A 23,407-nucleotide genomic window follows, 5' to 3' on the forward strand; every position below is an offset into this window, starting at 1 on the left:
GTACGCTTGCAACAAAGCGTGAATTCTTTCGCAATACAAATCATATATTTTTGTAATAATTCTGTCGCGCGTGAAGATCATTTTTAAGATGGGAAGAAAGTAAAAATATAAAAAGTATAAATTTATAATAAAAGATATATCTTAGATATGCAAATGAGAAAGAAACATACAAAAACATTATAAAATAAAGATTTTTGTATAGAAAGAGAAAATTTAGAAATCAAAGTATATCATACTTAGTATGATCTTTTTTACTTTTCGATGTTTCGATAATGTTCGATATGTTCGAAAATTGAGATGAACAAACAAACACATATCATGCGCAATAAATGCATATTACATAGAAATTCCCTTTTTCTAAATATTTTTATATTTCCTGTAAAACTTTTCGAGTCTTCGCACATTACAGTTGCTACTGGAAAGAATATTTGTAACTACGGCAATTTTGTCATTTTCGTATAATTGCAGCTACGATTACGAGGAATACTCACCTTGATAGCGAGTTTCTTTCTGTATTGCATGATATGACATTTCCGAGTAATAAACATGCCTTATGATTTTAAATATATAGCGATCACGCTTATCAGAAAAGCTCGGTGACGATAACAACATGCATTTTGTCTATCGTCAATTCTTGATATCAAATTGATCGATATTATGATTATAATTATGATGCGCGCGTCAATATGCTGCGTCATTGAGTTATATCCATCATAATATATTAATTACAAAAATCGATTCTCTTATTACAATCTTGCTTGATGCCTCGAGCTAGCAATTTCGCACGATTAAATTACATCTAATGTTGCAATCGATAAACGTCTCACGAGTAAAAACTATGACAACAACAGTGATACGAGTGCAAGTGTAGTTGGAAAAGAGATATAGCCGTACATTTGATTGTAGCAAAGATATTCGTATTTCGCTTACTGAGAAACGTGACTTATGACTCTTCAAGGTCCTTGCTCGCGCCAGAGTGTTACATAAATATCTTTCCAATAGCGGATTTTGCGAATGCAATCATACATTTACATTATATAAAAGTTATAGAATCAAACAAACGTCGCGTAAGTAAAATTTTCATAGACCCGTCTCAACTACATAAATGAAATTTCACATACGTACGTAATATATAACTATATAGTTATACGTCACAAAAATAAAAACTAAATAAAAAAATACAAACTAACTGCACTCGGCGCTAAACAGTCGCTGCACTGTATGCATGATGAATGAGCTAAATGTACAAGACCATGTCTTGCATCTTGTTGCATACTATTATATGCTAGAGTGACGTGTATAATATTGAAAATAGTAGATATGTACAACAAGACTACACTATATGTAGCCGACAAAATTAAGAAACTAAAGAATATACTTGAAAAAGACATTAAAGACATATTAAACTAAACAATGCGCTGCGTTTCGTAATCTTAATTCTAGCAATTTTGTAGCGAATTTTAAGGGGATGCTGGAGTTGCTAGTGGACTATTTTTTCACTATGGCGATGGTAATTGCAGTTTCGAAAATTCTCTTTATTGCTTGTGCAGAATAGAAAATCCTTTTCCACAAATGAAGTATAGATAAAAAGAAAGCCCGCTCTACAGGACTTTATATTCAAAATGGAAAAAAGTTAGAAAAGACAAATGCAAGTTTTTAACTTTTTTCCATTTTGAGTATAAAGTCCTGTAGAGCGGACTTTCTTTCTATCTATACTTCATTTGTGGAAAAGGATTTTTTATTCTGCACAAGCAGTAAAGAGAATTTTCGAAACTGCAATTACCATCGCTATAGTGAAAAAATAGTCCACTAGCAACTCCAGCATCCCCTTAAGGCGCTTTCGTTGAGCGCAGATGTTGATGGGCCAAATTTATAAACTTTTAATCAATTCTTTTTTCTATTTTGTCGAAACATAAAATAAAAAAAAGTATTAATATATTTTTAATGAAATCGAGATATAATTAAACACACGCACACAGTGAAAGAGTATTGAAATCTGAATAAAGATAAAAACAAAGGCAGACTCTCCAAATTCAAATTCTGTAAAAGTGCACGGCCGCGCGGGTCTAATCGGGAATTCTAATTTCGTTATTCTTTTGAAAAATCTCGAAACTCAATTCGGGAAAGGAAGACAGCGTCCTGAGTCGTAATTCGATAATAATATCGACATTTCCTAACATTCTTGTCGGTAGCAATTTTCAAAGGTGACACGCGAATTCTCAATCGAGATCGATGCCATGCGACATGGGTAAAGACGAGTCAGTAGAGTCACGCGTGTGTCGGCTCTCCCTACTCGGCCGATGGCGCGTCGCGATTGGTCGGCCCGACACGCGCGGCCAATGAGCGGCGGCGCTCCGGTCTCGCGTCGGCGCGCTCCGTAATCTCGCGCGACGCGAATAGCTGATATCGGACGTGGCTTTAATTCGATTTCACGGGCTTTACGTTCGCGAACGCGTTCGATGGAAGGGCGAAGGGCTCCGCTGGGCTGCAGGACAACTGACGATGAGTCACCGGGAGAATGGGTCTTGTGTCCAATGGGCTCTCGCGGCTCTCCCCCTCCCGCTCTCCCACCCTCTCCCCCTACTCGCCGCGTTGCGGACGCCTTCGGTCGGATTCTGGAGTTTAAAGTGGCCGGGGCAGCGACGACGATCGGCGGCGGCGGCGTTCGACGGTGAGCGCGAATGATCAGTGTCCGTGTAGTTTGTAGCTCGTGTGTGCCTCGTTCGTGTTGCTCGCGTGCGTGCCGCAGCGGTGGAACGGTTGGCGCGAGCGGAGGCACGAGCGAGGTCCTCTCCCGGACACGAGGAGACTCGTCCGCGATCGACGGTGCGGTGCTCGCGAACGATAGTCGCGATACATAGCCTCTCGCCGGCCTGTTAAATGTGTCAGTATGGGGAATCAAACGATGGACCAGTTTTGCGGCACTAAGTTTTGGGTGAGTGAATGGCCCAAGGCCATTCTGCTTTCTTTATCTTCCCATCCCCCTCTGGCTCTCCTTTCGCATCGCGGTTGCGTCTACGTACGCGATACGCGTATACGCGCAACCGAATCGCGGCTCGCGCCGAGCGCTCGCCGCTTAATCGGTTCAATCGTTTCGAGACCTCGCACATGACGCACTTTTAGCGTAAGGTTACTTTCTATTTATGTTAACGTAGAATAATGTTCGGATTGCTCAACTTAATTCTCTCTCTCCCCCCCCCTTCTCTCCCTCCCTCTCTCTTTCTCCTTCCCTCTTCCCCTTCTCTTTCTTCTCCTTTATCCTTTTTTTTCTCCTCCTTTCTCTCTGGCGTCACCTTATTTTCTTACGTTCGTTCCTAAGCACATGCATATTTTCCGAGGTGGAAGAAATCGACGCGATAAAATCATCCTTCATCCTTGTGCAATACGTTCATTCCTAAATTGCGGGAATAAATCTAGCGCGCCAGAGTAAATAAATACATATGTATGTAATCTGGCTGCCGCATGTGTGCAAATACCGCACGCGGGGTTAAACAATTCGTTTATCAATCACAACACTTATTATTTTGTCACGTATATGAGATCAGTAAGCGAGAAGGTAAATAAAAGGGAGTGAAGATGTTTGCATGGCAAACAATTTGATTATCATTCTGCTCATGTAATTAAGGTAAATTTGAGATATGATTTTGCAACGATATTATCTTCTAATAAAAGAATAATTATCATTCTTTTTCAATCCCAGGAAAGATTTTTTGCCAAGAAAATGCCAAAATTTCCACGAAACAGCGCTTTTCTTAATTAGAGATCTATTTAATGATCATTTAATTAAAGCAGAACAAGTTTTCATAAATTTAGTTTCACACCTTTGGCTTCGGAAGATATTAGAGATATAGCATACAAATTATAACTAATTAATAAATTAATTAATAAATTGCGATTATTGTTTGTGGAACTTTGAAAGAACAATGTCGGAATAAGGGAGATAGGCGGGGAATCAAAAACGAAATACAACAAGCGGCATTGTTGGGCCGATTGAACAGTTAATTTTCATTGACTCATTTATTGCGTTCGCTGCGTGCGGTGTTGTGTAATAGTTTAATTTCCTGAAACATGCCGTCCAGTGGAGCGGCTCGTATCATCGGATGTTCCTCTCTTTGTTCTCATACTTAATACCGATACAATCCAGTTGTTGAAACACTCGAAATAGTTAGCGAAATAGTTATCGCGTGTAGATGCACCTAAACCTTGCCGGTAAAATTCCAGAAATTCTTCGAAGACGCAGTTGCTTCAGCACTTCTGTTTTTTATCGCAATTCTGATCTCATTGCTTGTGTATAATTTACTAATTGTCATCAATGAAAGTCATCAACCTCGTGATAACGATACGCATGATCATCTTGGAGCAATATCGCGATATATATCGATATCTTCGTTTCAACCGCACGCCGCTTAAAAATATTCACACAACAGAATTTATGAGAAGCGTTATCTCCCGAGCTTGGATGTCTATAAATATATCGTTAACGTATAATACAACGTTCTAGTTGTGCAAGCAGACAATTCAATAAATAGGTATTTACAGTGCTACATTTATTTACACAGCAAAAATTGTTTCCTCCAAGTAAAAATTGTGCTGGGCTACATGTTTCACAATTATGTCAAAATCTTTAAACTTTAATTTTTTCATGATTGCATCTTAAGATGGGATCCCGTCAACTAAACTCATCAAATTCTTCATTGTGTATTTCATCATTTGCGAATAATTATAATAGTCATCATAATTTTATATTTACGGGCAAAATTAAGCTTAAAAATTAAAATTTAAGATGAAGTTTACTAGAAAAAAATAATTTGCCTGTTTTAACTATTTATTTTCCAGAAGCTTTTCTAGAAGAAGTTTTTTAAAACTCGTTAAAATTTTTGATTGTTTTTAGGACGATAATATAACATGGCACACGAACAATCCAGATCTAACAGAATGCTTCCAAAAGACGATATTAGTATGGGTACCATGTATATTTCTATGGGTGTTTTCGACAATGGAAGCATATTACCTTTTAAATAGTAAAAGGAGAAATGTCCCACACACGTGGTTATTTATTTCTAAGCAAGTACTTACAGTAGGATTAATTTTACTCTCCATAGTGGATTTAGGAGTGGCAATACATGCAAGTACCGATCATACGGTCCACAGTGTTGATTATTACACACCCGTTATAAAAATTATTAGCTTTGTAAGTACATAACGGTTTTGTATTAATAATATTCTAAGGTTTTACAACTTTTGAATTATTTCTACAAATTTTTATAATATACTCTTTTCATATGTGTTGTTAATTTATTTTTCTGTTTTTACAAAATAAAAACCAACATTCGATCATCATTAATTTGTTATGACTTGTTAGAGAAAATAATAGTATTTATATAACATATTATTACATTAATTGTAATGTTTAATTAAATTTGCTAATTATTTCAGATATTAGCATCTATTTTAATGGTATATAATAGGAAACATGGAATGCGAACATCCGGCCTTTTATTTCTATTTTGGTTTCTCCTTACGATATGTGGATGTGTCCAATACAGGAGTTTTGTAAGAGAATTCACAAAAGGGGTACGTTAGATCTTAAGTAGATAATGTTAAAAATAATTTATAAAGATATCCTTGTATTTTTATATAATTTGTACAATGTGAATTACTTTATATATTTCTCATCGCAATATTAACACGCGTTATCATTCTTTCGTAATATTTTAAAATTAACAAGAAATTGAAAGATGAAGTAATTTAAGTTAACAAAAGAATTGTTTATTTTTAGGCAGAGCCGACATACCCATTGGTGTCCTATATGATCTACTATCCGATAGTAGTAATATTGTTCGTACTTAATTTCCTGGTCGATGCAGAACCTAAATTCTCCGAATACCCTACGGTAATCTCCTTTGTATTGATTTAACAGATACGTAGCGTCATTTTTTATTCACGTAGCACGTACACTAGAAGAGCATACATATAAAAGTCTTAGAATTGCAGTTACATAATCCGGACGTCCCCGGCATGTGTCAATAATTTTGAATCCCTCGCAGGTCGAATCGCCATGTCCAGAACAAAGATCATCTTTTCCATCGAGAATGCTCTTTGCGTGGTTCGATTCCTTAGCATGGAAGGGTTTTCGAAAACCGCTCGAGACATCCGATCTGTGGTCCATGAATCCAGAGGACATGGCTGCGGAGATCGTGCCGAAATTTGACAAATATTGGAATAAAAATCTGAGAAAAACAGACGAGTAAGTTCAATATGTAATCGATGGATTTCTCTCTCTTTCTCTTTTTCTCTCTTTCCCTCTCTTTTTATACAAACGAAGGAACCTGCAATCAGTGTGACTTGGCTAAGTTTTATGTAGTATTAGTACCGCGTTTAAAATTAAAAAAAAAAAAAAAACACGAGAGACATCGGGAATATGCTTACATTAATGTTGAAATAAAACGTGCAGCTCCAAAGAAATACATTAGAAATGATGCATCTTTGCATGTGTATAGCATTGTAAACTACTTTCTAGAGACAATCTAAAGGCACTTTTTTAAAACGGTACGTTTCACGATCACGTTTTCAGAATGTATCATTGTATTGTTTCATTAACTAAGCAGATAGATTGTAATACCGATAGCGCTAAAGCATATTTGCACATACCTTGTGAAATGTATTACAAATAGTATAATGCTCTTTGATGAAAAAATTTTTTTAACAACGTATTCACATGTTTTTGTGCTAACAAGGCTGGTTTGGACTTACTTTAGGTAGGATGTTTCGTAACATCTTTGGAATGTATTTCCATCTTTAACGAGACTGAATGTACATAATAAATGTATATAATAGTAATTTTTTATGTGTATAGAGTAGAGAGTGCGAAAGCATCATACCGGAAGGCGTCCGGACAAGTGGATTTTAATAATGGTCGTAAAAAGAGAATCGCCTCCATCCTACCACCCATCTGCAAAGCTTTCGGAACGACGTTCCTGTTTGGCGCATTCCTAAAACTAATCCAAGATATTATGACATTTATTAGCCCTCAAATATTAAAGTAAGTACGATCCACGTAACAACACCCATGCATGTACACGCAAATTCAATCAAATCAATGGAATTCTTAATTTACATCTAATAATATTTAATTTTCAAATTGTAATTATTAATAATTAATAATTTTAATTTTTATCTCTTTTTATCTACTGATATCTATCAATTTTGCTGAATTTATCACCGCGAAACGCACAGCGGTGATAAGTTTACAAAATTGATCTCGTTGCTTTTAGCTAGTTTAGGTAACGCGTCTCTTTTTCTCTTATTTTTTAGGCTTCTGATTGGTTTTATCGAAGGAGATGAGCCAATGTGGAAGGGATACCTTTATTCTATCTTACTTTTACTTACAGCAACACTTCAAACACTAGTACTGTCTCAGTACTTTCATCGTATGTTCTTAGTCGGACTGCGTATACGTACTGCACTAATCGCGGCGATTTACCGTAAAGCATTAAGAATGTCAAATTCAGCCAGGAAGGAAACCACGCTTGGCGAGATAGTGAACTTAATGTCCGTAGACGCTCAAAGATTCATGGACCTGACCGCATACATAAATATGATTTGGTCGGCTCCATTGCAAATAGCGTTAGCTTTGTACTTTCTCTGGGAAATATTAGGGCCAGCGGTGCTCGCTGGCTTAGCAGTTATGATCATTCTCATTCCCGTGAATGGCTTGATCGCAAACAAAGTAAAAACATTACAAATCAGACAGATGAAGAGCAAGGACGAGAGGGTTAAGTTAATGAACGAAGTACTTAACGGTATCAAAGTGCTAAAGCTTTACGCGTGGGAGCCTTCGTTCGAGCAGCAGATACTTAAAATACGTGTCAAAGAAATTCAGGTGTTAAAAGAAGCGGCATACCTGAATGCCGGTACAAGCTTTATATGGTCGTGCGCACCCTTTTTGGTACGTTTTTATGAAACAGTGAAATCGAATCACAATTGAAGGCCTCAGAAATAGAGGAAATCTTATACATGCACATAATATATTTTCTTTTTTTTCTAGTTTTTCTAACAAATATATAATTTATTATATACAATTTTAGAGGAAATACTATAAAAATGTAAATCATGCATGCGCATGTACAAAATACTATATAATTTTCTTAATAATTATTAAATTCTCTTCCGAGTTTTGAGATCTTCAATTATTAATAATAATACTATATAAACCATTTAATATGCTACTTGTATTTTGTTTTATATTATTTCATTTTTTGTGCAAATGTGCAGGTATCGCTGGTATCTTTTACCACTTACGTACTTATAGATGAAGAAAACGTCCTAGATAGTACAACTGCGTTTGTTTCGCTCAGTTTGTTCAATATATTAAGATTTCCACTTTCTATGCTGCCCATGATGATCGGTAATATAGTTCAAGTGAGTTTAAGTAATTGATAAACACCGCTTTTCTTCTCTTATTCTAGATTCGTATATTTTAATAACGTATTTATTCGTATACACGTATTTATTTAGGCTTATGTCTCTGTGAAACGCATCAATAAATTTATGAATATGGAAGAGTTGGATCCTAATAACGTGCAGCATGACCCATCAGAAGGTAAGCGTCAGATTTTCCCTCTTGAAGTACAGCTTTCTTTATACATTACATTACTCTTTATAGTGTACGATATATAGTAATATATTGTATTGCATTTATTCAGCGCACGCGTTAGTAATTGAGAATGGTAGCTTCTGTTGGGACACAGCGGAACACATTGACAGACCAGTACTACGAAATATCAATTTCCATGTACAACAAGGTCAATTAGTAGCAATAGTTGGTACAGTAGGATCAGGCAAGAGTTCCCTCTTATCCGCTTTGCTCGGCGAGATGGATAAATTGAGCGGAAAAGTAAATACCAAAGTGAGTATTCTTTATCGAAATAAAAAAAAAAGAATACGTAAACTAAACTCGAACCATTTTTCTCTTATATTTCCAAAATTGTGAGAAAAGTGGAAAGAAAAGGCCACGCGTCGCATATGTAAATTTGCATGAGTTACCTAATTCTTCTTCTTCCTCTTTCAAAAATTTTCTTTCAAAAGTGCGCTGCAACGTTCGTTTTGTTACACGCTAGAAACAAAGTAGAATAGATAATAAGACTACGCTTTTGATACAACATCGATAAAAAATAACGAATGTGCGTGTTGTATTGTTTGAATTAAATAGATAAAAATGTCGGTTTAAAATTTGGAGATTGACTTTATAAACATTTTAATGAAATTCTTACAGGGTTCGATTGCGTATGTCTCGCAGCAACCATGGATACAGAACGCCACGTTGCAGGACAACGTCTTGTTTGGAAAAGCTTTGAACAAATCGCTGTACAATCGTGTAATCGAAGCGTGCGCGCTGAGCCCGGATCTGAAGATGCTACCTGCGGGAGATCAGACGGAGATCGGAGAGAAGGGGATAAATTTGTCCGGCGGTCAGAAGCAAAGAGTAGCATTAGCCAGAGCTGTCTATAACGATTCGGATAATTATTTCTTAGACGATCCGCTAAGCGCGGTAGATTCGCACGTGGGCAAACACATTTTTGAAAATGTACTCGGTCCAAATGGCCTGTTGAAGAAGAAGACGAGGGTGCTCGTCACGCATGGTATCACGTATCTGCCGGAGGTCGACAACATTATCGTTCTCAAAGACGGGGAAATAACGGAGAGCGGGACCTACAAGCAACTGCTAGAGAAGAAGGGCGCTTTCGCCGAGTTCTTGGTGCAACATCTGCAAGAAGGTATCTATATCAACGTTTAGTTCGCTACATATATCTTTGCCGTACTTATTATTAAATTTATTGTTACATTTTTCATGGATCTAAGTTGGAAATCGTAAGTCCGCGAAAAAGTAATTACAATTCCTTTTCCTACTTTGTGTATGTTTGTACATGAGAGATACTTGCAATCATGTTTACTTCGTTAGATCGATAAAATATTTTTTTAACAGCCATTTCCCTTTTGTTTTAAGTACCTTACTTGCGGGCAAGACGATAACGAGTATAGTTTATTTAGAATTAGTAGCTATGTTTATAGTCATAACGGATGCTTTGACGAAATTAATCTTTATTTTTAATGCACGTCATATATTGATAAACTATTCTTTAATGCAAGTAATTGTTAGTTATATCGAGCTTATTTTAAGATTATTTTCTTAAACCAACAAACTAAAATGTTATTTAATTTTTAATTTTTTTTTAATATTCTGTTTCTCGATTTTGCTTCTCAAGCAAATTCGAACATGTAATAATTCAAGTCCTCTTTAAAATTTTAAAAATGCAATATTTGCATTGTCCTCAAAAAGACATGCATGTGCGATTAGTTTCCCACTTACAAAACATTGATATATTTATTATAAAATGACGTTTATTACCATTCTAAGATTCGTATGATAAATTTGAAATAGTGCACGTTGATGAGGGTTCCGAAGCAGATTTACGTGAGATTAAACAGCAACTTGAATCAACGATCGGGGCAGATGAACTGCAGCAAAAGTTAACTCGAGTACGATCGAGAAAATCTGAAAGTCTAAGCGAATCTGGTTCCATAACGGATAGAATCGACAGAAAGTCCCTCAATGGTTCTTTAAAAAGGTATAATCTCATTCATGCGTTATTTTGTTAATAATAAATAAATACTTTAAACAAAGAAATAAATAACAGCGATTTAAATACATGTACGACACCTAATAACTGAAAATAGCTATAAGTAACATATGTTGTGTACGAATAGGCAGTACTCAACAGAGAGTCAACAGTCGGCAAGTTACGTGCACAGTAATAGCACGAAAGAAAAGGAAACGTCGAAATCTAATAACGCCGGGGAGAAACTAATAGAAGTTGAGAAAACTGAGACCGGAAGCGTAAGTTACATCAGATGTTGCTATTATATTAATTTTCGAAAAGTGTTACGTTGCCTCAGGGAAAAATTTACTCTTCACCAAGAAGTTATTTTATACCTATCATTATATTATATTATTATTATTCTTGTAATTTTTTTATATATTAAGTTGTTTGTAAGAAGTAGTGTTGTAATAGTTGTAAGAAGATATTCGAATTTTTCGGATAAAATCAAACTAATTTACATAACGAAGCTTCTTTAAATGCAGTGCAACAATTTTCGATACCTTCAATGTTCCTAGTATCGCGCCAGTCAAAAAGTTCGACTTTTGCATCAAGTTTCGAACTTTTTGATCGTTATATTATTATATTATATAATCGATTTATCTTTCAAGGTGAAATGGCAAGTGTACTCTCACTACTTAAAATCTATCGGATGGTTCTTGTCGATATCGACAATTGTGATGAACGCGGTCTTCCAAGGGTTCAACATCGGTTCGAGCGTTTGGTTGAGCGTGTGGTCGAACGACAATCTCACTGTCGGGAACGGCACGGTCGACACGGTGAAACGAGACATGTACCTCGGAGTGTACGGCGCACTCGGACTTGGTCAAGGTATGTTTCTGCACAATATGTCGTACCTTATAACATCTTGTTCGTTTGGCGGGCAAATCCGATTAGATTATATGTTTAAAGTTTCGCGTTTACGAAGGACAGCTCAGTGTCAGGTAAGATTATCTCCCGCCATTTGTTATATACGAATAACGAAGTGTAAAGTATTACGTATCACTTTTACCGCAGAAGGCAATCGCTCGATTTGATACGTTTAACAGGCAATGACACTTATTAATCTTGCTCGTCATAGAATAGTAATTTGAAAGGCATGTTCCCTCACAGATTACACATCATTGGGGTAATTACTCTTGATGTAGCTTTTTTTTCGTATCTAAAATCTCATTGAGCGGATGTGATGAACAGTTTATTAATTACTGACGATTAATGTGCGATTCACTTCATTTCCGAGCCATGTTATGAGTTGCTTTCGTGTACCGAATCGTGTATCACATCGTGGTACGTGTCAAAATCAGAAAAAAAAATAATTCGAATAATTTCGCTTTAAGAAATCAAAGTGAGTGTGGTTTGCTGTGTCTACAGAACTGTTTATTGAGTACTTGAAAGGCAATTTGAAAACTTTTCAATAGCAATATGTTTCTTATTATATATAGCAAGTGTCGTAGTAATTATTTTTGACGGATGATCGCTTCTTTATTTTTTTATATTGCATGAAAAATCTTTCTGTTTAAAAATCCTGTTTCGTTTGTTGAATGAGATGCCTTTCATTGAATAATCAATTTGCACTTTCTGTCAGATAATTTAATCTTCCTTTTTGATAATCGTTTTACGCGAAGGAAGAATGTATATCTAATAATTGTAGGCAAAGAATGGTACAGAAATATTGTTGTCAGATTGTCCTGTCTATGAAGCTGTATTTGCTTGTCTATATATTTCTTACTGATGCGCGACGCATATTCAAATTTTAACCAATGTGTAAGGTATATATTTATTTTTTATTTATTATATATTTACGGTCTTAAAATGCTGCGGTCTACTAAACATTTGATTGGCTATCTTATTGGCTTCATTCGCTTTCAGATAAGCGGAATAGACTGTAGATTATCTGATGATTATGCTTTATATTTAGAAGTTATAGAAATAAAAAAACAAGTTTCTTTTAATAAATTGTTGTTACGTCTAATATGAGCATGAAGTAGAAAAAGAAAAGAGCTTTCTAGTACCAAAATATCTTTACAAAATAAAAAACGGGAAATCAGTCTGTATCTCATCATTCAATTTGAAAGTTTTCCAAATAATTGTAAAATGAACATACAATGATAGAAACGTTTTTTACAAAATTAAATATTAAACTTTAAAATAAAGTTTCTTAAAGTCAGTGCTGATTTCCTGATCAAGTAATTTATAATTACGTGCAAATTAGAATGGATAATTTATAGTGAGCATATAGTAACAACAACATATATATATATACAGGGTGAGGCACCTAAAACAGGCCACCTGGGGGTCTATTACGTATCTCTTCACGGAGTGAAAATGTGAAAAATGAGCAAATTTACTAGAATATTTATAATTTAATTGGTCAACACCTAGTAAATTTGCTCACTTTTCGCATTTTCACTCCGTGAAGAGATACGTAATAGACCCCCTGAATATCTCGGCTGTTATTGGTGATAGAAAAAAATGTGTCAGACCAAACTTAAATGGTATGATATGTTTTTTACGTACCATCTAGTAGAGCGTTTGAAGATGCGCACATTGATCTACGGGTCAAAATCATTCAAGGTCACTGAAGGCCAACTGCAAGGGAAAATAATTTACTTTATATTGTCTAGAGTTCTCTGCTATTAAAAATACTGTAAACTCAGAAATGAAAAAGTTCTAGCCGTTAGAAATTTTTTATTTTCCCGCGAAGTTCTGAATTGTTGATATCTATATTTTTTATATTGCCTAGTGTTCTCTGCTATTGAAAATACCGTAAAGTCAGAAATGAAAAAGTTCTCGAGTTAAAAATTTTTTCTTCTCAGAGGAGTTCTGAGTTGATGATATAATTATTTTTTATATTGCCTAGAGTTCTCTGCTATTGAAAATACCGTAAATTCAGAAATGAAAAAGTTCTAGCACTTAGAAAGTTTAGCCTTCAGTGATCTTGAATGATTTTGACCCGTAGATCAATGTGCGCATCTTCAAACGCTCTACTAGATGGTATGTAAAAAAACATATACCATTAAAAAAAACGAAGTTGACCTTCATATGAGCTCTACGCGTCCACCTAATAAAAAACTATTTAAAACAAATTATGTGTCCCTCGAAACCATGCAAGTTTGGTCTGACACATTTTTTTCTATCACCAATAACAGCCGAGATATTCAGGTGGCCTGTTTTAGGTGCCTCACCCTGTATATTAAATGTAGAAGATTTAATCAGATTTGAGACGGAGGAAACTTTACAATACATATGATCACATTGCTATTATAATATAACTATTATAGTTATTATCATATTATTGTTTTTTCTTTAATCTCAATATTTTTAGTAATATTTATAATTTATATATTTTCTAAATTTTTATATTATTTCTAAATCTTGCGCGCATTTAGTACTAAATATAGACAATGAATTCTTCGCCTATATTATTTAATATACAAATGGTAACAATAAAAAATTAATAATCATAATTAATAATCAATTCGACAATATCTACATTTGAATATCAGAATATGATACAATCATGTCATGATATATTTATGTCTAAATACATCTCTGTATAATAATGCTTACACTGCATGCAGAATTTCGTATAGAATTGAATTTATAATCAAATCATATTTACAACAGCAGAATACATTTACATCTATTATATTATAGATACGCGGAAAATGTGAGAAAATGTAAATTTTAATATTTCAAATTTCAATAAAATTTCAATAAAAGTTTTCCTTCGTCTCACCTAGTAACTTCAGAGTCGCTTTTGCATTTGTCACTAACATACATTATTATCACTAATAATTAATGCCAATTATTTTAACGTGAAAAAACTTAACGTTCCCGTTGACTTGATAAAATAACAATTTTTAAGATGTGCTTCGCATAAATATTGTCTTTTACTGTAGTATTAAACAATCATATATAAATGTGTACATATTAACAAACCATTTGGTATAAAACCGGTACAAAATGTAAAGATGATATTCTGTTTTTATAAGAATATCTCTGCAAATCGATAATTGACAAAACTTATTTGTCAATATTGTATGCAAAAAGCTATTTATTTAATTTACATTAAATTTCAGCCACTTTTGTAATGCTGTCACAGGCAGCGTTGGTAATCGGTTGTCTACGGAGCAGCAAGCTGTTGCATTCAGAGTTATTATTTGGCATTCTACGATCACCTTTAGAATTCTTTGACATAACACCATCCGGCAGAATATTAAATCGTTTTGGGAAGGACATTGACGTAATAGACAACGTTTTACCACCAAGTATTAGAGCTTGGTTGTTTTGTCTGGCATCGGTATGCGAGAGTTTAATTTCAGTTTTCCTTGTGCGCATCTCATATGATTCAAATGCGGTTTAACGTTTAGCAGACGTAAGAATCACTGGTCCACCAATCGGTACAAATATGATTAACCGATATCGATTAAGAACTTTTGTTTGCGGTTCTTTTGCAGTCTTTAGCCTTTACAAACTTATTAGCGATCTCAGTAGATAACTCAGTAGACTACTAGAAAAATTAATAAATTAATGTAATTGCATGCTCAGAGCGACACTGTGTTTTTCTTACAGCACAATCTAATAAAATGCCATCTTTCCATTCCAACAACTCTTTTCTGTTATTATCATTACTCATTACTTGTGTCTCATTTTTACACACACACACACACACATATATTTTTTTAATATATTCACCTCAATTCATGTGTGACTGCAGTGAGGAACTTGCATATGGCATTATGTAGGTGATGAGCAACTAATAACGAAAATAAACATTGCCGATTATAAAACCTTAAAATGTCTCATCTGAGATTTAATGATTTAATTGAGAACGATACTCGATAATGAATTCGCGAAAAAAATGTCTTATATGTAACTGCAAACACTTTACTCAATAAATCACCGATTGACTACCGATCGTTGTAGGCGTGACGGTATTCGCAGTGGCGCTATTCCTGGCTAAAGGGACGGTAGTCGCTTCTAGGCGTATCTTCCTGAGTACGCTGCAACACGTTCTTCACAACCCAATGTCGTTCTTTGATAAAACCCCGACTGGTCGAATTCTTAGTCGACTTGGTAAAGACATTGATGTTATTGACAATGTTCTACCGGTTATACTACGTGCTTGGATCAATTGCCTCTTATCGGTATGATATTCTCATATAAGTATGCACTACTGCATAAGTAATATTTTTGACAATGTCGATTAGTATTACGTTTCCTATTTGTCGAACGATATTTATTACAGATCAACATGCCCCTGCCATCCTTCTTCCTGTTTCGGTTTAATCATCGTTATCGTTAAATTTTTTCCAAGTATTCAACTTTGTACAAAGTGTTTCTCATATTTTGTGTTATATCGATAAATAATTTACGTTCGCATTAATAATTTGCATTATTTTCTATTCGTCGACATACTTATTTTTTTATTTATATATTTTATATATTTATGTGTTTTCTTATTTAAAACGTGCAAGCTTAACTTTCTCTTCTATAAAAGAATATATTTTCGTGAAAACACGTTCTGCATATAATTGGGCATTAATAAGGCTCCATAGGTACAAAGCATACAAGAAAATGTGCATCTGTAGCAGCGATATATTCTCTCTTGTATTTCAATTTGTCTCTCTTGAAGATTTAGAGAATGTAGTTATTTAAATCGTTGAGTAAGAGCTTGGAATTTTAGGAGAAGTGACAAGATAATAGTAACACGGTGCTAACTTGTCGGCTAAACATACATGGACACGGGTACGCTACTCGATATGAAAAATTGCTGCCTATCGTAATGGATGAAGAAACAAGTGTTTCTCCGTGCTGCTTGCTGACTGCAACTTCGTATCGAACAGCATTTGAGCGGCTTACCCGTGCGTTTGTGCATTCAGTCGGCCAGGTAACAGCCGAATGGCTTGATTCTTTAAAACTTAATTTCCCTAAATTTTTAAGAGAGAATAGAAAAGAAAATTCATTGAGAGATACGTTGCTGCTATTTTATTCGAGTGCACCTTGTATAAATGCCTAAAGCAAAATATTGTAAAGCATCGATAGGAAAACGAAAATATGATATCTATTTTATTATCATTTATATTTGTTAATTTTTACGAAAATCCATGGAGAAAAATATTCCTTAAAATTATATTCATCGTAACTTTTCCACTCCTATAAACAATTATTTTGTTTTTATTATTTTCGTGTATGTTTTATTAATGCGGCTTTATGCAATTCAGTCACACTTGACATTATCGTATGATTTGTTGATTAAACATTCATTATGTAATGCATATGCGAATTATTTTGGTCAGCTTTACAGAATTGTTCTGTAAGCAGGGCCTCTCAAATATCCCAATGATCGCGGAATGCTATTGATGTTGTTATTGATGATGATGATGATGTTTACTTCCATTTATTATTGATGCTTTGGATCTGACGAGTTATGAAATATTGCATAATGGGTGATCGTTTCGATGTTTTACTCGAAATACATTGAAGATGGGGTTTTTGCTTCATCAAATTATCATTACTCATATCGCTTAGCAAAGTCCATTCATCATTACAATTCGTTTCATGTTAAGTTATTACTTGCTACATTCATTTTAAGATATTACTTCTACATTATATATCGTTATTCTTTTTTTTTCTTCTAATTTCTCTCTTATGATTAATTGTGGACTGTATATAATTATTTATATAGTGCAACCACAATGTGTAGTGATTATTCAGAGAAAATGGACACAATTATACCAGTAATATCCGTGTACAGAAATGGTTTTGCTTGTGCTTGATAATGCTTATTTTCTTGTGCATTTGCTTGTATAACATCCTAATTATGGTATCAAATGTATTCTGCTTTGTGGAACCATGTGATTTATCTTTATTTCTTATTGCTATCTATGTTGTCCTATCTGGTATGTCACAGCAAACTCCACACCTTCGCATAACATGAGACAAGAGCAGTACTTAAAAATTTATAATGTACATCGGGCGATGAGAAAAGAGAAAGAGAGAAGTATCAATGTTTCTTTGCAGCTTGCTCCGCAGTTTAATAAATATACCAACTCGAAAAGAGAGAAACGGATACTGTAAAATTCGGTCAAATCAGTGTGAAATGCACGGAAGAAAATTACTCTACATATAAATACGTTTCTGGACACATACGCGCTTCTGTTTATGAAACAAAGTTTTGGTCAATATTTGTTATTGTCGGCTGGTTTCACTAATCGTGAAAGATTGTACCGAGCACGGTTACAATGAAAGTTATCCATGTCTGATGTTGTAGCGATGGCGAGCTTTTTCTGCGATTTGGCACCGCAGCTGGGCTGTTGGTTGGCTGCTCGCCAGATGCACATAGTGATGCTGCGTGCTGTGATGCGTGCACCATTGACCTTCTTTGATACGACTCCTATTGGTCGTATTATCTCCAGGTTTGCTAAAGACGTGGACGTACTGGATACATCTCTTCCCCCGCAAATTTCTGATACCATCTATTGCTTGTTCGAGGTAACTTTTTTTCTGCAACGTGCAGGGAATATAGCGCTTTGGAATTCTTAATTTCTCCCGCATCTTCCCGATTTTCTCGATCTTATCGAGTTCCATATCTTCATTTTCCATCCGAGAAGAGGACTTTGCGTATCTTTAGATCTTTGCGACTCTATATCATGCTGTTTACAAGTGTAATTTGTGTTTATCAAGAGCGTCTAAATGATGATGGTATTGCTACATTATACTTAATGTCTAAATAGATAATTCTTTATTTGTAGCTTCATGAACTAGCTTCATGAACTAGTGAGAAAATTTAAAAAATTTGACGTAAAGCAAGGAACAAACATGCTGTAAAACTCGCTATTGAGTATAATTGTGTCCGTTTTAACAGAATGATTACAAAGTCAGTGAATTATTTTACTCTATGTTGATTATGTCTGAAAAAGAAAACATAAGTATATTTCAATGCTAATGCTTATATGTACTTGTCCAATGCATAGCAATAATCATATTCATGGTACATGTTGGTGGGCCTATGAAACGAGTTTGCCAATTTGTCTCTTTTGTGACAATGTCGACTGCTACCTGGAAAAATACGAGATGCTTCACACACCAAGTGTTTGCATGTGATCATTGCGCAATCCCTTTTATTTCTTAATTTGTTTAAATTATTTTTTGTTAGATCATTTAATTTTAAGATATCGTCATATTATCATATACATGCATTTCTTGCACATTTTACACGCAGATATTTTCTGCCTTTTTTTTCTTTTCGATTAATTTATATCGTTTGCTACATGATAATGTTACGTTCCATGTTACACTTGTGTTTAAAAGAATGACAATATTTTCTGTTTTATTAATGATTACGTGCGTTCCAGGTCATAGCCACCCTCGTCGTGATAAGCTATAGTACACCCATATTTACGGTGGTAATAATACCAATAGGTGCGATTTATTACTTTATTCAACGTTTCTACGTTGCTTCATCGCGCCAGTTGAAACGATTAGAATCCGTGTCAAGATCTCCTATATATTCGCATTTTAGTGAATCGGTGACTGGTACGTTATACGCATTTTCTGTAATACTGCTTATCGATGCCAATATTTGCTCTCAATATAAAAAATAATCCTTACTCATTTTATTTAGGTGCACAGATAATAAGAGCGTACGGGGTTCAAGAACAATTTATTCACGAGTCCGAAAGTAGAGTAGATTTCAATCAAGTGTGCTATTATCCCAGTATTATCGCAAACAGGTAGGCAACGTGTACATATAAACTATATAATAATATTAATTTATTTTCTTTGTATTTTCCTATGATCACTTTGACAATATTTGATATTGAATTTACATTGCAGATGGCTGGCCGTGAGATTGGAGATGGTTGGAAATTTAATTATATTTTTTGCAGCATTATTCGCTGTTTTAGGTCGAGATACTATGAGTTCAGGACTCGTTGGTCTGTCAGTCAGCTATGCCTTACAAGTAAGATGTTACAATTGGTGATTCACGTAATACATTAACGTTTCAGCAATGTCTCGCATGCGGACATCTATCGCGCTCCCTTGCGTATTATATTTTGTAATTCTGGTTAGGCATATTATATTAATATTACATTAATATATGAAAAATGGTTTAACTTTTTATAAACAAAATGACACTTGTGTGTCGTCGTGTTAAGAACTTTGCGAAAAAATTGTTCACATAATCCTGTCGTCATATTTATTGTCATAATCTGTTACACACAGATTACTCAAACGTTGAACTGGCTGGTTCGCATGACTTCCGATGTTGAGACCAATATTGTTGCGGTAGAGAGGATAAAGGAGTATGGAGAAACAACGCAAGAAGCACCCTGGAAGAATACAGAATATTCACCCCCGAAAGAATGGCCTACTCATGGTCGTGTCGACTTCAAGGACTTTAAAGTCCGATACAGGGAGGGATTAGATCTCGTGCTGAATGGTTTGACGTTCAGCGTTCTTGGCGGCGAGAAAATCGGCATAGTGGGCAGGACCGGTGCCGGAAAGTCGTCCTTGACGTTAGCACTTTTCAGAATAATCGAAGCAGCTCAAGGAAAGATCTTTATCGACAATGTCGATATCTCCAAGCTAGGTCTTCACGATCTACGTTCGAGATTGACCATCATCCCGCAGGATCCCGTATTGTTTTCGGGAACATTGAGGATGAATCTGGATCCTTTCGATTGCCATTCCGATGAGGAAGTTTGGAGAGCACTGGAGCATGCTCATCTTAAATCCTTTGTAAAAAGTACGCTTACGTAGTGTCGCAATTTTTTCTTTAGAAACGTTCGGCAAGTTTTATTTATGGAAAATTTATTATCCATTTAATGCCGTTTCAGATTTGTCTAGTGCCCTGTTACACGAAGTTACCGAAGGCGGCGAGAATTTGAGCGTAGGACAACGGCAATTGGTCTGCTTAGCTAGGGCCTTACTTAGAAAAACAAAAGTACTCATACTAGACGAGGCAACGGCCGCGGTAGATTTAGAAACGGATGATTTGATTCAGACCACCATCCGTCAAGAGTTCAAGCACTGTACAGTCCTCACTATAGCCCATAGACTCAACACTATACTGGATTCTGACAGGTATTTTAAGTAATCTCAATTTTATACTATTTCCATTGTAGCTACTGAAAATAATTACAATCACAACAACCGCTTCATTTATATATAACATAATTACGTAAATATTTTACACGTTTTCAGTTTATTATAAATTATTGAAACATCTTTCAGGGTGATCGTACTAGATAAAGGGCTGATCGTTGAATATGATTCTCCGGAAGCGCTACTTCGTAACCCATCTAGCTCTTTCTACAGTATGGCTAAAGATGCAGGTTTAGCTGCTTAAGCAAAAATGCATATCATAGTGTTTTTCAGTGGCTATGCTTTAGCCACGACATGAGCCCAACGGAAACGACATGCAGAGAGGCATAGAACAAATAATGCGTAGTTTATCATATATATATAAATTAATTTGTATAGTAAAAATATTTCTACGCAGAAAAGTGAGCGTTCGAGATAATCGACGATGCAAAAAAAAAACACGTTGATCTCTCATCAAAATTTTCCTTGCCAATTTCTGTCACGCGATGAGAGATTGTCCTTCCCAGTTGTACCATCGATTATCGATTGTAACTTCTTATATTACATTGTAGAATAAGTTTTGTAGCGAAGTCTTGGGACACGGAATAAGTAATGCGACATACTTTATTTCTAAAGCAATATCAATACTTTATGCATTACAATTGAATAATGATTGAATGAATTATCACACATGTGATAAATATGTTGCAATTCTCTGATAAATACAGAATATCAGTTTGCATTTTCATTTTCATGTGCTTGGTTTTATTTTTTTTATGTTTTTCTTTTCTACTAATATCTCCTCTCGAAATTTTACAATAAAAATAATACACACATACAAGACACACGCTTGTAAAAAAATTTTATGAGAACCTTGCTGCTGCAAGTTCTCATTCAAATACAATATCCATTTCTTGTAGAGCAACTATATTTTATTAATAATTGATGTTATATGATATTATATGTTTATATATTAATACACAGGGAAAGAGAGAGAGAAAATTAAATAAGAGACATACACACACATGCACATATATATTTGGGAAAGTGCTTCAAATTTCACATCACATAGCATATTCCTGAAATCATTTGAGGAAGAAAATTTTGATGCCAAACATCAAAACTGTAATACAATAGTTTTTAAATGGAATATATAAAGTTAACTAATTATATCTAAAGCTCGTGTATTTTGCCAGGAATGATATTCTTCATGTCATGTTAAAATGTTAAGGATATAGTAAGATCTTTTATTAGTTTTTATGCGCGAAGTGCAATACTGTGTATATATGTGTGCGTGTGTATATAAAATTGAAAAGTTCCCAAAATGTTACACATAAGATTTACTTGAGCAGTAATTAATTTTTAAGAATTGATGTTTACGTTACATTTGCGATATAATTTATTACATAATTCTTACAACATACAATAGTCCTAAATAACTTTTAAATTACCATAATTTCCCGAAAAGAGATATTTGCGAAAGTATAAAGTCGACGTTGAATAGAATATCGCTAAAATATTTGATCAAATTATAGGATCTTTGCATCTGACAACTTCCAAGTTGCATTATGCCTACCTTAATAATTCCGTTTTATTAAAATAAGAACTAACGGTAATTATGTCTGCAGTGATCGCTAAAAATGTGCGTGTTCTAACTAAAAAGAGAACATTATAAGAGAGATTATAAAAAATTGCAGATAGTTAACAGAAATTATTCCAGGTAATTTAAAATGTTCCCAATAATTTAAATCGTTGAGCTTTAAGGTACTATTTTCATATACTTACTACCCAAATAACATAATATTCAAAATGTGTTCTTTAGATTGAACGCACATAGGATGTTTTCGTGGACTGTATAGCTTACCCGTTAAAAGAATCGATTTTTATTTCCACCTTGATGTATGACAATCACAAATCGCAATAATAGTATTTATTTATTTTCGCCTTGCTACATCATGCAATTTTGTCATAGGACAAACGATGCCTTAATTTAATCCCATATACGTATATAATATTTGCCATATGCTCTTATTTTTATTCAAAACCATTTACGTGTATGTAGTATGCAGTTAAACGCGTTATTTTTATATTCTTATAGATCACTCATTGAAGCAAATAATGCTGTTGCAACATTTTCAGTTTGATATCTACATTTTGTACGCGGCACAAATATCTAGTTAAGTGCAACACACTTTATTGTATATATTCTATCCCTTTATAAACTCTTTTTCCGTACTGTCCGAAGTATCGAATAACGCCCGTGCCTACTTTACAATGAGTAGAAACCTTTTTATCGAGTTGTACGACTAAAATAAAGCTATAACTTAGTTTTCAACAGTCTTACAACAGCATTCTGATCGCATTCATAGATTCAATTTAATATCTTAGCCATCTATCCTTCTATTTTATAATTAAGTTATCAACGATACACGTAGGAAATTTATATAGTATTTTAATCTCTTTAGTCTTACTATACGTAATTTATAGTACTAAATATTTTCAAAAGTAATATTATGTTAAATGTACTTATTTTCTATTTGTCATTTTAAGTAATGTAAGTGAGGCTGCTGGAAATGAGATAATTATTAAAGACTTCTACAATTTCTGTTGCCACTGAAGTTTTATCAATTTAGGATATCTCGAAGAAAGATGCAACC

General features: G+C 34.5%; 1 protein-coding gene across 8 annotated transcripts; it reads left to right on the top strand.

Moving 5' to 3' along the window:
* Positions 1-2,443: 2,443 nt before the first annotated feature.
* On the top strand, positions 2,444-23,363 carry LOC105282850 (multidrug resistance-associated protein 1). Of its 8 annotated transcripts, none has more exons than XM_011345120.3 (23): positions 2,447-2,935; positions 4,892-5,191; positions 5,437-5,574; positions 5,780-5,893; positions 6,048-6,247; positions 6,738-6,758; positions 6,857-7,042; positions 7,315-7,948; positions 8,275-8,421; positions 8,518-8,602; positions 8,706-8,908; positions 9,275-9,776; positions 9,862-9,870; positions 10,442-10,628; positions 10,768-10,897; positions 11,270-11,489; positions 14,741-14,961; positions 19,019-19,199; positions 19,288-19,396; positions 19,500-19,626; positions 19,890-20,412; positions 20,504-20,750; positions 20,901-23,363. In XM_011345120.3, exons 1-23 carry the CDS (start codon positions 2,891-2,893, stop codon positions 21,013-21,015), a joined length of 4,644 nt encoding a protein of 1,547 aa, XP_011343422.1. In that variant the 5' UTR covers positions 2,447-2,890; the 3' UTR covers positions 21,016-23,363. The 8 variants fall into 8 exon arrangements, with proteins under 8 accessions (XP_011343427.1, XP_026827310.1, XP_011343422.1 ...); XM_011345119.3 differs by lacking the exon at positions 14,741-14,961 and adding an exon at positions 17,935-18,155 and having other exon boundaries at positions 2,448-2,935; XM_011345118.3 differs by lacking the exon at positions 14,741-14,961 and adding an exon at positions 15,588-15,808 and having other exon boundaries at positions 2,868-2,935.
* Positions 23,364-23,407: the final 44 nt, after the last annotated feature.

Source organism: Ooceraea biroi, chromosome 7 (assembly GCF_003672135.1).
Source record: "Ooceraea biroi isolate clonal line C1 chromosome 7, Obir_v5.4, whole genome shotgun sequence".
Lineage (NCBI taxonomy): Eukaryota > Metazoa > Arthropoda > Insecta > Hymenoptera > Formicidae > Ooceraea > Ooceraea biroi.

Coding starts and splice junctions, on each gene's coding strand:
- LOC105282850 (XM_011345120.3), top strand. CDS start 2,891: ATGGGGAATCAAACGATGGACCAGTTTTGCGGCACTAAGTTTTGG. Junction 10,898..11,269: donor AGAAAACTGAGACCGGAAGC/GTAAGTTACATC, acceptor TTATCTTTCAAG/GTGAAATGGCAAGTGTACTC. Junction 19,200..19,287: donor TTTTAGTGAATCGGTGACTG/GTACGTTATACG, acceptor CATTTTATTTAG/GTGCACAGATAATAAGAGCG.